We start from the raw sequence: 17,322 nt of genomic DNA, 5'->3' as shown, positions 1-17,322 counted from the left end.
AAGAGAGGACCCAAGTTTGGTCCCAGCATTTACATGGCAGCTCACAACCATCTGTAACTTCAGTTCCAAGGAATCCAAAGCCCTTTTCCAAACACACACACGGTTGCACATAAATACTTGGCAAAACACTTAAATAAATAAAATAAATCTTTTATAGAAGCTAAACAAAAAGTTAATAAGCAATAAGATGAAGACTAGTGAGATAATACAATGAGGAAAGGTGCTTGCTGCCAAGCAAACCTGAGTTTGATCCCCAGGGTAGAAGGAGAGAACCAAGTTTAACTCTACACATGTGTAGGGTATACGCACGCCCAACAGCATGGCCCTCTCTGCTAAATAAATGAATAAAATAAAGAAATGGGGGCTGTACAGGTAACTCAATCAGTAAAATGCTTGCCATGCAGGTCTGAGAACCTGAATTTAATCCCCAGAATCCACGCAACAGTGCCAAGAGTGGTGGCATCTGCTTGTAATCGCAGACAGGGACAGGCAGGCTCTTGGTGCTTTATGGCTAGCCAGTTTACCCTAATTGCAAGCTCCAGGTAAGGGAGAGACCCTGTTTCAAAAAACAATATGTGGAGTGCCTCCACATGCACATTCACACACACATGCGCAAATGAATGCAAATTTATACTTTTGTAAATGTAGTCCTTTTAAATAAACTACGAACATCTGGAGTCCATACCTTTCTCCTGAGCTAAAGATTTATACTTACTGACATTTCTACATACTACCAGTGTCAAATACTTTAAACTCAGAATGCTGAAAATTGTTCTTGTCATTTTTTTCTGCTTTCATAATCAAATTAAACTCTACTACTATATCTTAATTGTTAAGCAAGAAACTTGATATATCCTTTATAGTTTCTTTTTCCTCACCTTTATATAAAATTAACAGCAAATCTCTGTTTATTTTACTTACTAAATATTTCTCAAATCTCCGCATTTGCAATCATTTCTGATTTCCTTGGCCTGGACCCTGATTACAAGGCTTCTTTCTGGGAAAAGTCAGTCAGATGTCCCACTTAGATGTGTGCCTTAGAAGGGATGAATAGATAACTTTGATGTTCAAAAACAACAAACTGTACAAGTAAATTTGGTGGTGATAAATATATTGAATAACTATCAAAAGAATGTAAATTAGAGTTAATAATTTTGGGAGGAGCAGCTAGGAACTGAACCTAGGGCCTGTTCATGCTAAGCAATGTACTCTACCACTGCAGTACATCCCTAACTTAAGAGATGATAATAGTAATCATTCTGAAGTTTGATTTTGACTGCCATGATTATAGCTGTACTATCGTCACATCTTTGTTTCTCTGCTTCATGTAGCTGTTGGATGAACTCCCCATGATTTACAGTTGCTGCATATTTGTGTACTGCATGTGAGTACTTACATTTAAATTTAAGTTCAATATGTTTTTTTGTCTAATTACATTACTAGGATATGTAAAAAAATATTTTAAAATTCTGACATTAATGGAAGAGTTTAGTTTCTGGGAGGTTGCAATCATGTTTTATATTAACAACTATGATCTCAAAGCCCTAATGCTAGTTTAGATAGTATCTTTGGGGGGGAGGTCTTTGAAATTATTATTTTTCTTTTTTTGCATATAGATTTATATTATTCCACATATATACAATAAATTACCTACAGCAAGAAGAACCATGAAACAATCAGGAATTATATAAATATTGCATTCATAGTGTTTTGGTATATCTTAATTTGACTTAAATAGATATTTTGCCTTTTCTTGAGTGAAGAATGTGTTCAAATTGTGCCATAAAAGTTTTGGGGTAGTTTCTCTATACTGTAGTACTTATTTTTATTTTATATGTATGAGCATTTTTCTTGGGTGTATGTGTGTAACATGTGCATGCCTGGTGTGAGAAGGCCAGAAGAGGGTATTGGATCCCCTGGAACTGTAGTTATAGAGGGCTGTGAGCTGCCATGTATTTGGTAAGAACCAAATCCTGGTTTTCTGCAAGAGCAACAAGTACTCTTAACTGCTGAGCCAGCACCAGTTTCTTTTGTTGTTGTTGCTGTTTATTAGTGTGCATGTATGTGTGTGTACAGTGCTCATGTACCACAGTGTACATGGTGGGGTCAAGGCCAACTTTCTGAAGTATGTTCTCTCCTTCTACCCTGGTATCCTGAGATTGAACTTAGGTCTTAAGGCTTAAACTGTAATTGCTTTTACCTGCTGGACCATCTCATTAGCCCATGAACTGTTTGTTAATAAAAGCTTACCTGAAAAGTGAAGTACACTATAGTTATTGAGAATTTCATACAGTGTATTTTGGCTATCCTCTCCTTCTCCCCAAACTCTCCCCAGATCCATTCATATCTCCCTAAGTACCCAGTATCAAGTGTTATTTTATTATTGTTGTTTTTTTAGCCTATCAAGTCCAATTTGTGTTAGTTAGCTACTCTTGGGTGTGGGATTTTCTGGGTGTGGAGTGCAGTGCTCACATCATTAAAGAAAACAGACTGTCTCTTTCCCAGCAGCTATGAAATGCCAGTAGCTCTTCAGCTATGGATGGGCCTTTGTGCCCACCTCTGCACTGTCTCAAGTAGTACAGTAGGTACTGAGCTGGCTTTATAAACAAGAGAGTAACACAGAGAAATTTAGCAACTTGCTCAAGAATGTGAGCAGAGCTTCATTAAGAGACATGCCATTATGCAGGTAGACAATCTGCAAGGGACACTAAAATATCATCAAAAATAGCCCATCATAGAAAACTAGATTGTCTCAGCTGGTCATGTGACTACTGCTGATCCCGTTTGCCTCTTGTAATCTAAATACAGTCCAGTGCTGCTTGCTTCTCTCTCTCTCTCTCTCTCTCTCTCTCTCTCTCTCTCTCTCTCTCTCTCTCTCTCTCTCGGTTTGTTTTTGTTTTTGAGACAGGATATAGGCCTGGCTGTCCTGGAACTCACTTTGTAGACCAGGCTGGCTTTGAACTCACAGAGATGCACCTGCCTCTGCCTTCTGAGTGTAGGCATTAAAGACATGTGCCACCCCCACCAGCAGTTCAGTGTTTCTACCATGGAGGGTGGGAGGGTAGAAATGGTGAGTACTGTTGGATCACAAAGGCATGTGGGCAAGTTGTAAGCAGCATTCAGTTTTTTTCTGGTTATACATTATAAAGTAAATTTCCTTCTTACTTTAAAGGTTTGAATGTTTCAAGACAAAGAACTCAATAAACTACCATCTGCTTTTTACCCTAGTTTTATTCAGTTTAACAGTGACCACGGTAAGTCATGCTTCATCTCCTGTAAGGTATGCCACGTAGGAGACTGGAACAGTAAGTTTCCAGTACTTATGTCAAGCTATTCAAACTGAAATATTTTTATCCAAGTGGAATGTCTTTTTTTTTTTTACTTATTTATTCTGTTTTTTGTGTTTGCATGTTTTGTCTATATGTATGTGCACGCATTCTCCTGGAACTGGAGTAGCCCCATGCCAGGCTACTGAACCAGTTTTTTAAAACTAATTAATTTTGGCATGGGAGGGATGGCTCAGTAGTTAAAGTGCATACCTCTCTTAGAAAAGACCCTAATTTGGTTCCCCCATCAGGTGGCTCAGACACCCTGTAACTAACTTTAGATGGATCTGTTGTCTTTACATCACCTGTACTCATGTGCAGGCACGTTTGTATGTATGTGTGTGTGCGCACATGCACACACATACACGTAATTAAAACATAATAAAAAATAAATTGTACCGGGCGGTGGTGGCACACGCCTTTAATCCCAGAACTCAAGAGGCAGAGGCAGGTGGATCGCTGTGAATTTGAGGCCCGCCTGGTCTACAAAGTAACTCCAGGACAGTCAAGGGTACACAGAGAAACCCTGTCTCGAAAAACCAAAAATAAATAAATAAAAAAATAAATAAAGAAAGAAAGAAATAAAGAAATTGCCTTAAAATTTAATTTACTCCTGAAGCCAAGATGATGGTGTGTGCTTGTTATCCCAGCACCTGGAGGCTAAAGGGGGAGGATAAGACATTTGAGGCCAACCTGAGCTACATAGTGTGTTCTAGACCAGCTTCAGCCGTTTGATTGTCTGCCCCCGCTTCCTTTCTAATTTTAATAAAAGCAGCAACAACAACAACAACAAAAACACTGCTTAATGAGGATCACACATGGGGCTTGAGGCCAGCCTGGTCTACACAATGTTCTGTCTGAGCCTAGAACTTAGAAAACAAAAATAAAGACTGCTGCTTGAACCAGGCACGATGGCGTGAGGTTATCCTGGCTACATCAAAAGACTGTGTTTGAGGAAGCAAAAACAAATAAAAGAATACTGTTTAAATAGATCAGGGCAAGCTTTAGAGAAAGTTTGAGTTAGGTTTTAACTGATAAACTCAAGGAATTTTTCAGGCCTCTGGGCAACACTGTGGTAATTCATTCTTAGCCTTTTATATTTCTTTATACACAAACCTTAGAATAGCATAGTGAATTGCTGCTCTTTAAAATTACTATGTGCCAGATGCTTGCTGAATACTTTGCCTTCATTGCCCAATTATGTTATCATTGTTATGACTGAGAGAGGGTTTTTTATAGGTGATGCTGTATCTTAAAGGAAAGTAGTAAATGGGTCTAGTGAGCAACACAAAGTATCAGGTTATAAAGTCTCATGTGTGCTATGTTTAAGAGTTTAAATTTGCTCTCTAAGTAGTGTTGACCCATGAGGTAGAAAAAGTATAATCAGACAAGGTTTTTTTGTTTTGTTTGTTTGTTTTGTTGTTGTTGTTGTTGTTTGGTTTTTTGAGACAGGGTCTCTCTGTGTTAGCCCTAGCTGTCCTGGACTCACTTTGTAGACCAGGCTGGCCTTGAATTCACAGCGATCTGCCTGCCTCTGCCTTCTAAGTGCTAGGATTAAAGGCATGTGCCACCACGCCTGGCCAATCAGGCAAATTTTAGAAAATATCACTTGTTACAAAAGATAGATTAAGTGAGTCTGGAGATTAAATGCAGGAATTTTGCATACTTTGTAAAATATGGAACTAAGACTAAAATAGTATAACTGTGGGGATGAAAAGAAGCAAACATACATAATCTGTGGGATGTACGACCCATTGAGTAGAAGAGGGTAGTAGTAGAACAAAATCACAGTGGTACAGAATGGCTTCTCTCGTGGTCTGGCTGTTAGCTTATTAACCATGTAAGTGCTGGTGCATGCCTGCAATCCCAGCGCCTAGCAGGCCAAGGCATGACAGTTTCAAGTTTGAGGCTATCATAGACTACACAGAAAACCCTCTTAATGTTAAAACATAGAGCCCAGCATATTGGGACAGGCCCGAAATCCCAGCACTCAGTAGGCAGAGTCAGGAGAATCATGAGTTAAGGGTCATTCTTACTTACATAGCAAGTTCAAGGCCAGGCTACATGAGTCCCTGTCTTAAAATACAAAATTAAACTGCTTGGCACTAGTGACGCACACCTTTAATCCCATCACTTGAGAGGTAAAGGCAGGCAAATCTCTGAATTCAAGGCCAGCCTGGCCTACAGGGCAAGTTTCAAGGTAGCCAGAGCTATACAGAGAAACCCTGCCTCAAAAACAAAACAAAACAACCAGACATGGTGGCACACACCTTTAATCCCAGCACTGTGGAAGGCAGAGGCAGGTGGATCTCTGTGAGTTTGAGGCCAGCCTGATCTAAAAAGTAAGTCCAGGATAGCCAGGGCTACACAGAGAAACCCTGTTTCAAAAAACAGCAGCAGCAGCAGCAACAACAACAATTCACTGTTTTCCTGAGTTCCTATACTCCTTTGCCTAAACTCTGTCCTAGTTAATAATGAAAGACCCCTCAAATTTAGAGATGAAAATAAGTTATGCTATTATATTAATGAAGGGAATAAAGTCCAGAGTGACTTGCCTGGCCAGCTAAGTTTATCTATCAAGTTGATATCAAAATCAAGACTAGACCCATTTGTAAGTTAAAAGATGTTATAATTAGAAACAAATCAAGCTTTAGAATTAGATGTGAGTTTGGATCTAATATTTTTACTTAGTTTTCTCTCAGCTTTAGTTTTTCTTAGCATAAAATGAAGATAAAATAAAGTATGTTTTATACTAACTATAGTATTAATATCTGGCACATAATAAGGACTCCATAATTTTTGGCCTAGAAAACAGAGTGTTTAAGAAACATACTCTTACACCTGGCCTATCGGTACACACCTGTAACCCTGTATTCAGGAGACTGAAAGATTGTGAATTCAAGGCCAGCATAAGCTGCATAGTGAGTCCTAGTTAATATTTTGAAATAAAGACACAGATTAAACACATTCTTCATATTGATTTAGAGTTACAGGTAATATTTCAGTCAAAGCCCTTTGACTGCTTAAAGTAAATAATTGTGGTCTTTTTATAGTAAGAAGCTTATTTCAGAAATACATTTTTAGCTAAGTTTTAAAACTGTATGAGGTTTCATTAGATCACTATATTAAATGAAGGTATAAGAATGTCTAATCCCAGTTCTAGATATTAAAGAGATTATTAGCTTATAGGGTAAAACAACAAACCAGTAGAATGCCATGAAGCATTCTCAGCCTGTAGGTTGTGACCTCCACAGGGCTTGTATATTAGATATTCTGTATATTCAACATTTATATTACAATTGATTACAGCAAAATTATAGTTATGAAGTAGCAATGAAAGAAATTTATGCTTGGGGTCACCACAACATGAGGAACTGTATTAAAGGGCTACGGCATTAGGGAGGCTACTGCCATAAAGCTTATAGGTAGATGCTTATAGGCGAATAGTTGCTTCTGTTGGAAATGGAAGAGTTCAGAAAAGATTTCAAAGAGGAATAACTTGTGTTGAATTTGCAAAAGTATTTGTCAGTTGGGAGGATTTCTGAACAAAGTGAAGAGTAGCATATTTACAGGTACTGAAGCATGAGAGTGATGCGTTCAAGGAAGCACAGTGCTCTCTGAGACCCCAGTAAGCCCAGACAGGAGCAGGGGAACAGTGGGAAGCTTTGAATGTCAAGTTAAGAAGCCTGAACTTTGTCATGGCAGTGTAAGTCACTGAAGGGTTGATTTGGATTCCGAGTCCTCTGTACTGTGCCATTAAAAGAGTGTGCTCCTGAGAGAAGGAGCGGGCCCTGATCTAGGGCTCTGAGTGAACCTCACCCCAACATCTACCCCATGTATGACCTGCTGGAACACATGAAGATGCTGGACCCCCAGATTTAAAGATTAAGAATCTCCTTGACACACAGCAACAATGGGATATCCGATAGCAGTCCCAGTGAGGATCCGGTAACAATAGTGTAGGCCTCCAACCAGGCCCAGGACTCATAGCAATGAACATTTGAAAGTAAACATATGTGGACAGAAGGCTACACTACGTGATACACTACAGCTTCAATGACAAGACTTTTTGTTTGTCTGTTTGTTTTATTTTACTGGGGGGGAGGAGAGGGATTTTGGTGCATGGTGTGTAAATCATAGACATTAAATAAAAGTATAAAAAAGAAGAAAGACAGTATATATATATATTACATCTTACAAAGGCATTGAACTTAAACACCCATAAAACACTAGAGCCTGAACCTTGGGCTTATATAACTAGAGGTTTATCTATGTAATGAATAGCTTGAAAGCAGAAATGGGTACAAGAAATATCTTTAAATGTCTTTGCTTACTGATAATCTAATGTGTCTAGCTCCTTTTATGTACTTTAGATTAGATTCTCCATGCTGCTATTCTCCATCTTTTAGTTAAGAATCAATTCTTTTGAGGTAAATGACTCTTGGTGAAGGCCTGTAGCAATTGAGTGGCAGAGCTACATATTTGACTTGGGTCTCTGAGTACAGTATTCTTTCTACTGTAGAACAGGTACAGGGATTGTCATTGTAATTTACTCACCCTTCATGAATAACCTTGTATCCTTGACCCTCCTTGATGGTGACACAAAGACTAATGCTAAAGTAATCCACCACTGACTTGAAATATTTCATTATTTCATTTGCCTGGCAGGACTAGGCCTCCTGTGCCATGCCACCTAATCTGATTAGTTTTATGTGGCTGGAATCTGGTTAGAATAACATTGGGGAACAACAGGTTTGGGATTCGCAGAGTGGTTGGAATAGGTTTTTTATATACCTTCCTTCATTTATGTGTCTTCTAATATTTTTCAGATTTACCTAAAAGTAAAGGAGCCTATATTCCATCAGGTAATTAAAATTTTTTATTTATTTTATGTTGCTTATGTGAATATTTTGCCTGCATGTATGTCTGTATACCACCTGCATGCTTGGTGCCTGTGAAGGTCAGAAGTTATCAGGTCCCTGGAACTGAAGTTATTGATGATTTTGGGCTGCCATGTGGGTTTGGGAATCAAACCTGGGTCCTCTGCAAGACAAGTACCCTTAACTGCTGAGCCATCTCTCCAGCCTGATAATTTTGAATAATTTTCATTAATTATGAAACATTTGTTTAACAGTATATGCTTGCTATGTGTGTTTCCCTTTTCCAGGAAGTTACATGCAGACACAGCATTTGAAAATGAAATCGTAAAATGTCAAGAATCTGCTATTAGTGTAGAATATTCAACCTTCCTAATGCTGTGGCCCTTTCATACAGCTCCTCATGTTGTGGTGACCCCCAACCATAAAAGTATTTCATTACTACTTTATAACTGTAATTGTGTTACTGTTATGAATCTAATGTAAATATCTGATATGCAGGATATCTGATATGCAATCCCCGTAAAAGGGTCATTTGACGTCCCCCCAAGGGGTCATGACCCACAGGTTGAGAACTACTGGCCTAGAATGATGGCACATTCCTGTACTAAAGAGATTCTAGCAGGAGGAGCAGGACTTCAAGGTCACCCTCAGCTGCAAAGTGAGTTCAAGGCCAGCATGAGCTACATGACTGTGCCAGGGCTGGAGCTCTGTGTAGCCCAAGCTGGCCTTCAACTCATAGAGATTCACCTGCATCTGCTGCCTGCCTGAGTGCCTGAGTGCTGGGACTAAAATATGGTGGTACCCCTCCTCCAATCTTTTTAAAATAAAAATCACTTTAAAACAAAGCTGCAAACAGGAAGTAGGCATAGGTAGTAAGAATATACCCAGTACAGCCAATGTCACAGTCTGGCTGGATATTGGTATTCAGTAATACAAGCACAGCATTATTCTTAGAAGCTGAAGGAACCCTGGAGTTTCATGCATGCACATACACATAAGGTCTTTTTGTGAAGCCTAATGTGGTACCACACACCTGTAATGCCAGCACTTGGAAGATGGAGGAGGGAGGATCAGAAAGTGAAAGCCAGCCTCACCTCCATAGTGAGTTTGAGGCCAGCTAGATCTTCTGTCAAAAAAAAAAAGTCTTTATGATACTATGATCTAGAAAAGACTAAACTTCAAATTCCTCAAGTATTTTCTCCTTAAAGTATTTAATGGGTTTTTGAGGTGGAAGTTATTGATGGAGTACTGTACCTAATGCCATACAAATTTCAGAGAATATCCTAGCTTCCTTTCTGTTGCACCATGAGCAAAAGCAACTTGAACGGGGAAGGGTTTATTTCATTTTACAGCTTACAGTCTATTATGTAGGAAAGTCAAGGCACGGTCTCAAGCAGGGACCTGGTGTTGGGAACTTAAGCTGAGACTGTAAGACTTACTGGCTTCTCATGGATGCCTCTGCTTGCTTTTTAAATTATAATTTAGTTGCCCTTCCCTTTCCTCCCTCCAAACTCTATCATGTACTACTCCCACTCTCCTTCAAACTCATGGCCTCTTTTTAAATTGCTATTGCATGCATATATGTATGCATGTATACAAATATATTCCTAAATACAACCTGCTTGGTCTATATATTGCTACCTGTATGTATGTTTTCAGGGTGATTATTTAGCACAGGACAATCAATTGGTGTGCTCTTCCCTTAAGAAGAACACCTCCCCATTTCCAACTTTCCTCAGTTGCCTGTAGTTCTTTATGTAAGGTTGAGGCCTCATAGGCATTTTTTTTCCTATCCAATTTGGCATGTTTATTAGTGTCATCCTTGTTCAGCTCATATTTGGAGAGTCATGTTAGCGAGACTTGATGGGTGTAGCTTCTGACATTCCTACGAGAGACAGTCTCACAGCAAATTCCCTGATTGTCTGGCTCGTACAATCTTACCATTCCCTCGTCCACAGTATTTCCAGAGCCTTTGGTGTGGGGATTGTTTTGTAGATGTATTCATTGGGACTGGGCTCTGCAATTCTGTAGAGTTTTGACTGGTCATGGCTATTGGAGGAGAATCTACAGCCACTACTTTACTAAACCAGCATAACCCCTAACGACAGTCTGCAAACACTTGTCCTCATACCCATGGTAAGTGTAGTCTTCACCCTCAGCAAGTACCTTGTCTTTGCAACAGATGGAGACTGCTACAGAAAACTTTAGTTTGCTTTTTAATATAACTCAGGCCCACTTGCCCAAGGGTGGCACCACCCAGTGGGCTTGGCCCTCCCACATCACTCTCTAATCAAAACAGTGTCCTCCAGATTTGCCTGCAGGCCAGTCTTTATAGAGGCATTTCTCAGTTGAGGTTCTCTACTCCCACTTGACCCACATGTGTCATGTTGACAAAACAAAACAACACAACTGCATCACAATTGAGATATGTGATAATGGAATGTAGCTTTCATGCCCTGTGGAGTGTTTTGTTTTAGACAGGGCCTTACTATGTAGCAATAGCTGGCCTGGAACTCTCAGAGACCAGGCTGGCCTCTACCTCCAGAGTGCTGGGATTAGGCATCAACAACCATGCCCTGCTTATTTACTTTTTTGGGTTTGCCTATTACAAATATTAAGACAACTAAATTTTGAATAAGGCTGTTTAGTATCATACCACCATTATTATAGTTCCTGTGTTTATACTTTGGCTATGTAATAGAATGTCCTTGTTTCGGGGGAGACATGCACCTAAATGTTTAGTTATAGATAAATAATTAGGTAGAGAGGGAGAGACAGACAGAGAAATAATATGGCAAAATGTTAAATGTTTGTAGAGTATGGGTGACAACTATACTAAGTAGGTATTATTCCACTCAAACACATGTCTTCACTCTTTTCATTTTTGGGTTTTAGTCTTTTTAGAGAGTGTCTCACTATATAACTCAAGTTTTCTTCAAATTTGAGATACTTCTGCCTCAGCCTTCCAAGTGCAGGACTTATGGATTACAATGGGCGTGTCACCACACCCAGCCTGTTTTCATTAGTAGGGCAGGAGAGAGGATTCAGTGGTAGAATCTGCTTAGCAGTCAAAAGGCCTTCAGTTTAATCCCTAGCACCATGAAGAAAACAAACAAACAAAACAATGATAAGTGAGTTGTTTGGTCTCTTGATAGTGACACAGCTGTCCATTATTTGAAAAAGAAGGGGGAAGCAAACTTACCTAAAAAACATTGGCTTAAAAATTTAGAATCTTGATCTCTTGACACTTGATAAGACATACAAAAATTTCTTCCTGTCTTTGATCTTGTGTTTCTTGATTTGTGAAAATGGGCCAGCAAAATGCCTCAGCTGGTAAAAACTCTCATGGTGCAAGCCTGACTACTGAATTCAGTCCCTGGGTCCCATGATGGAAGGACACCTCTACATACATGTGTCTACAATCACACATACTTCTCAGACAAAAACATATCCAATAATAATAAACTAAAAGCATTTAAAATGTTGAAAACAAAAAAGTATCATTTTATAGGTATCACACGGAAACAATATAAGAATGCAACGTAATAGTTGCATTCATTAAACTTAATAATACAGTTTGATATTAAGCCTACATCGGGCTGGAAGGATAGCTCAGTGATTAAGAACACTTGATGCTCTTACAGAGAATTGGGGTACAGTTCTCAGCACCCATATGATAGCTCACAACCATCTGTGACTCCAGTTCCAGGAGATCTGATGCCCTCTTCTAGCTGTGCAGACACCAGGTATCCACATAATACACATTCATACAAGCAAATCATACATATTCATAAAAATAAATGAACATTATAAACTATATAATAAGATGTCAAATGACATGTAAATTCCTGCTCATGATAAATGATGAAAAACTTCTAAAAGGTATTTGACTTAGATCTAGAAATAAGTAATGATAAGAAAACTAAAAGGAAAAGGTTAATAAACACCAGATTTGATTTCCTGAGGAAGGAAAGTACTAATAACAATTCTACTTTACGATTAAGCCCAAGGTGATCCAGAAATCTCCAAATGAGAGCCCAAATAAATGCACTGATTTAATTTGATGGTCTTTCAAAATAAGGTAATACTCTAATTACATAGCTGCCGCATTAAATAGATATACCAGTATATCTTACAGCAAAGGAAAAGAAGGAGAGCATATGTAATAAGAGTAGATAAGAATGCCTAAGAAGCCAGTGAAGTCATCTTAGCAGCAAAACTGACAAGTCAGTCATTGATATCTCAGAGAGACCATCTGCTGTCCTAGGAAGCCCTTTTACTTAAATTTTTCCAGTGTCTGCTAAGTTTTAGATGTCTGCTAAAGATTGATTCCCAAATGAGATACATCAGTATATGAAGAATTGTCTTTTCTCACTTGACCTTGGGTTTTGTAAAAACACACTGTGTGTACAATGTGAAAAACAAGAATCAAAGCAGTTGGGGTTAACTTTTCCTGTTCTTCTCCTTTGTACATTTTATTATAAATTAGTCATCTCAGTTTTTTTTAATGCATTGGTGTTTGGCCTGTGTGTATGTCTGTATGAGGGAGTTGAATTCACTGGAACTTGAATTACAGATAATTGTGAGCTGCTAAGCAGGTGTTGGGAATTGAACGCAGGTCCTCTGGAAGAGCAGCTAATGATCTTAACCACTGAGGCATCACTCCGGCCCTCCATTATTAATTAGGAATGTAAGGAAACTGATGTGATAAGCACATTTGGAAAAAAGATAACTACTAATTTTGATCTTTTATATGTTGAATTGTATATAAATATACATACACACAATATGTCTGCCTGTTCATGCATAATATATAGATTGACGTAACCAATATCATACTAAAATATCATCTTTATAAATGAAATAAGTGAGAGTTTGAAAGGATATTGATTTGTCTGCTTTCTCTCATCTAGTTAATGTCAAAACTAGAAAAAAACTTTTTAAAAAGTTCATATATATTTCAAATACATATATCTGGCACTGGAGGGCTATTCTGTGACCTGGCTAGCACCCCAATAGAGAGAGAGACCTATTGGTTTATTTAAATAAGCCTTAAGCGAAATAACTTGGCACGTATGACTTAAGCTAATTTTTCTAAGCTATTCAGGCTACCTCACAGCTGCATTACCCGGGTTACTTGCCAGTATGTCATCCTGTCTGGGCTGGATCTGCTCCATCAGGCCATGTCCTTTCTCTCTGTCTTTTTCCCTCTCTCCCTCCCTCCCTCTCCCTCTCCCTCTCGCCCCCCCCCCCTCTCTCTCTCTCTATCTCTATCTCTATCTCTCTCCTGCCTCTCCTGGCCTCGTGGTCCCTACCTGAGACCCCCAGCCTGGGAACCGAAGCTCCATCTACCTCTATTCTGCCCAATAATTGGCTGTCAGCCACTATATTTAACCAATCAGAATATTGGGGAGAAAAGTTTATACAATAGTATTCAGTGTGCGTGAGAATGTACTTGTCTGGGCTACAACCTGATTTGGAGGCCAGTATTTAGCATTTGAATACACACCGGCACCAGACCAACCCCCAACAGTTACTTTGGAATCTTGTTTATTATGAGAAAGATCAATGCTCTGTGTGTGTTGGTTGACTGGCTTTGAGATAGGATCTAGCAATATAGTCCAGGTTACCTTCAAACTAATGATCTTCCTGCCTCAGCCTCCTAAGTTATGGGAATACAAGCATGTGCCACTGCACTTGGCCCTCCCATCTTTTTAAAAGGTGACTTTAAACTGGGCATGGTGGCACACAGCTATAGTCCCAGCAGTTGTGAGACTATGGCAGGAGGATCCAGAATCCTAGACCAGTCTAGTCTACGTAGTAAGCCTTTGTGAAACAAAAGAAATGGGAGCTATGGACAAAGTAGCTCAGTGGCAGAACACGTCCCTAGAATGTATGGGGTTTAATCCCTGTCTCCACAAGATAGATAGATAGGTGGATGGATGGATGGATGGGTGGATGGATGGATGGATGGGTGGATGGATGGATGGATGGATAGATGGATGAGTGGATGGATGGATGGGTGGATGGATGGATGGATGGATGGATCGATGGATGGGTGGGTGGGTGGGTAGGTAGGAAGGAAGAATTGTACTGACTACTTTCTTTTCGTTCCTATTCAGGTCATGTATGGAATGTTGGTCTTTGCATTAGTACTTCGTTCTATTTATATTGTTACATGGTAAGTAATACATTCTGATAAAATATATTCAGGCTTATAACAATAAGTCTAGAGCCTAAATTGGAATAAAATAAAACTTAACTCTAGCAGGATAGTGATAGAAAACTAAAACCCAGCATTTTATTATGATGTATAAAAGACTTGTTCTTTAGGTGATTTATTAATGTGCATCATATAAAAACAAGAGCTCTAAAATTAAGGAAATTTGAAGAAAACTATATACAAGGCACCTGCCTTAATATGTATAACATTAACTATGATGTTAGACTTTGAAAAGTATTACATTTTTTTAAAAATGTTTTTGTTGGGCTGGAGAGATGGCTCAACAGTTAAGAACACTGGCTGTTCTTCCAGAGGTCCTGAGTTCAATTCCCAACAAACATGGGGTGGCTCACAACCATCTATGACGGGATCTGATGCCTTCTTCTGACATGCAGGTGTACATGCAGATAGGGGACTCATGTGCATACATACATTCTTTTTAAAAAATTTAAGTCACAGTCATAGGGGAGGGGAGTAGGGAGTAAGAGGAAGGGAGGGAGGAATAGGAGGATACAAGGGATGGGATAACAATTGAGATGTAATACGAATGAATTAATAATTTAAAAAATTAAATCAAAAGAATAAATATGTTTTTGTTTCTTTCTTGGATTTGCTTGCCTAGGTTAAGTAGCACCTCTCAAGGAAGGCTTTTATGTCATAAAGTTCCACAGGCTAGGAAAGCAGCTCAGCAGCAGAGCACTCAGCTGGCAGGCATAAGGCCAGTTCTATCCTGCACCTGCCTCCCTCCCCACCCTTCCCCCCCAAACCCCCTAACTAAGTGCTTCATTTAAGAACTATACATAATCTTTAGTAAGAACTTATGAAAATTCTTTAAATAGGTCCTAACCATACAGCAGGTGCTCAGTTCAGAAAGTAGTATGATCTATGTAGTTTCCCCATTTTTGTTTTGAAAATAAGCCTTTTATTTTGAGATAATGTTGAAATGCATGTATAGTATAGTATCACTACCAGGAGTTGACACTGACACAATTGAGACACAAAACGTCAGCAGAAGGATCCCTGTGTTACCCTTTGTCACCTCATTCACTCCCTGCCCTCAACGTCTACTCCCTTTCTTTAACCCTGGGCAATTACTAGTCTTCTATTTTTCCAGTTTTGTCAGCTCAAGAAAGTTTCGGAAATAAAACCATATAGGGTTTATTTTGAACCTCAGTATAATCCTCTGAATAACAGTGTAGACTTTCCTCTTGCTAAGTAGTATTCATGGTAGAGATACACCACAGTTGAGTAACTTCCAGATCGGGGCTGTCATAAAGCTACTGTGAACATCTATATGGTGTGTGTGTGTGTGTGTGTGTGTGTGTGTGTGTGTGTGTGTGTGTGGTGTGTGTGTGTGTGTGGTGTGTGTGTGTGTGTGTGTGTGTGTGTGTGTGTGTGTGTGTGTGTGTGTGATGTTTTCTTTTCTCAGGAATAAAGTCCCAGAGTGGAACTGCTGGGATGTATGGTAATTGTTTGTTTAGTTTTTCTTAAATCTACAGAAATGTTTTCCAGAGTGGCTGTACCATTTTTGCCTGTAATATATGAGTGATTCAATTTCTCTGCATCCTCACCAGTAATTTTTATTCCAGCCATAATGAAGGTACATACTAATATCTTATACTTTAATTTATATTTCCCTAATGGTTAATGATGTTAAATGTATCTTCATATGTTCTTTTTTTTTTTTTGCCATTAGTATGTTCTTTGTTTATTTTCTCTTGTACTTACAAATTTTAATAAGGATATGTCTTGCTTTTTAAAAGTTTTAAGATTCTAATTTTTGTTGAATATGTAGTTTACAAATATTTTCCTACAATCTGACTTTGTCTTTGATATTCTTTTCAGAATCTTTTTTAGTAAGTAAAAATTTTTAATTTTGATGTCAATTTTTCAGTTTTCTTTTTATTGCTATTTGTTTTGAGATGAGTTCTTATTATATAGCCTAGGCTGTCCTGGAACGCACTATGTTGACCAGTCTAGTCTCAGACTTTCCGAGATTTGCCTGCCACTGTCTCCAGAGTGCTGGGATTAAGGGCTAATGCTACACAGCCAGCCTGGCCATTTTTTAAGAGTTCTATTCCAGAATATCTATAGTGCTTGTGCTATGTTCTCTGTTTGCTTTCAGTGTATGTATATAACTGCTAAGGTCTAATGTCAGTTTCTAGTGCAGGGCAGAAACCTTACCTCCCTTTTCAGTGTCTGTCAGTTTTCTGGGGCTGTCATGGCAAAGTGCTGCAAGCTGAGTGCCTTAAAACATTTGGGATTTGTTGCCTCTTGGGTCTAGAGGCTGTAAGTACAGATAGAGGTGTCTTCATGCTGTCCCATTGCTTCCTTTCTTTGGTGTTTTGCTGGTACTTCTAGCCATACTTAATTTGTAGTTTCTGCCTTTGCCTGTTTCTTCACATGGCCATATTCCTGCAAGGACACCAGTCTTCTTGAAATACAGACCTGAACTTGTGATCTTTCTGCCTCTACCTCCTACATACTTAAAAAGGATGCAAGTCTGGGCTCTCCATTTGCTGCTTAGCTTGGGGAAGGATTTACAATTTTTGTGATGTCTGACTATAGCAAGGGATTATTATTTTAAGTTTTCTGTCTTGTTAGGCTGGCCCTTTTCATGTTTCATTGGCTGGAGAAAGTAGGTTTTGTTGAGATCTTTTCTGCCTGTGCCTGGATTTCAGATACTGGCTTGTTCTCTTCCAACACCAGAGTATATTAGACCAAAAGAATGCATATGGTGTCAGGCAGTTGTTGTCTACACTTTTATTTCTAGCACTTGGAGGCAGAGGCAAGCAGATCTCTGGAGGCCAGCCTGGTCTACTGAGCAAATTCCAAGACAGCCAAGACTATACCAAAAAACCCTGCCTTGAAAAACAAAACAAACAAAAAGAAT

General features: G+C 39.0%; 1 protein-coding gene across 1 annotated transcript in view; it reads left to right on the top strand.

Annotated features, from left to right (window-relative positions):
* ACER3 (alkaline ceramidase 3) overlaps positions 1 to 17,322 on the top strand; it is a 59,671-nt gene that overhangs the window by 26,404 nt on the left and 15,945 nt on the right. Inside the window, exons 4-7 of the mRNA XM_084768295.1 lie at positions 1,332 to 1,384; positions 3,173 to 3,254; positions 8,156 to 8,191; positions 14,329 to 14,387. Of these exons, the coding sequence (XP_084624421.1) occupies positions 1,332 to 1,384; positions 3,173 to 3,254; positions 8,156 to 8,191; positions 14,329 to 14,387 (230 nt within the window). The remainder of the gene's footprint in view (positions 1 to 1,331; positions 1,385 to 3,172; positions 3,255 to 8,155; positions 8,192 to 14,328; positions 14,388 to 17,322) is intronic.

The sequence above is a fragment of the Acomys minous genome, assembly GCF_964271855.1.
Source record: "Acomys minous genome assembly, chromosome: 2".
In the NCBI taxonomy this organism is placed as follows: Eukaryota; Metazoa; Chordata; class Mammalia; order Rodentia; family Muridae; genus Acomys; species Acomys minous.
This window is presented reverse-complemented; position numbering and strand designations above follow the sequence as displayed.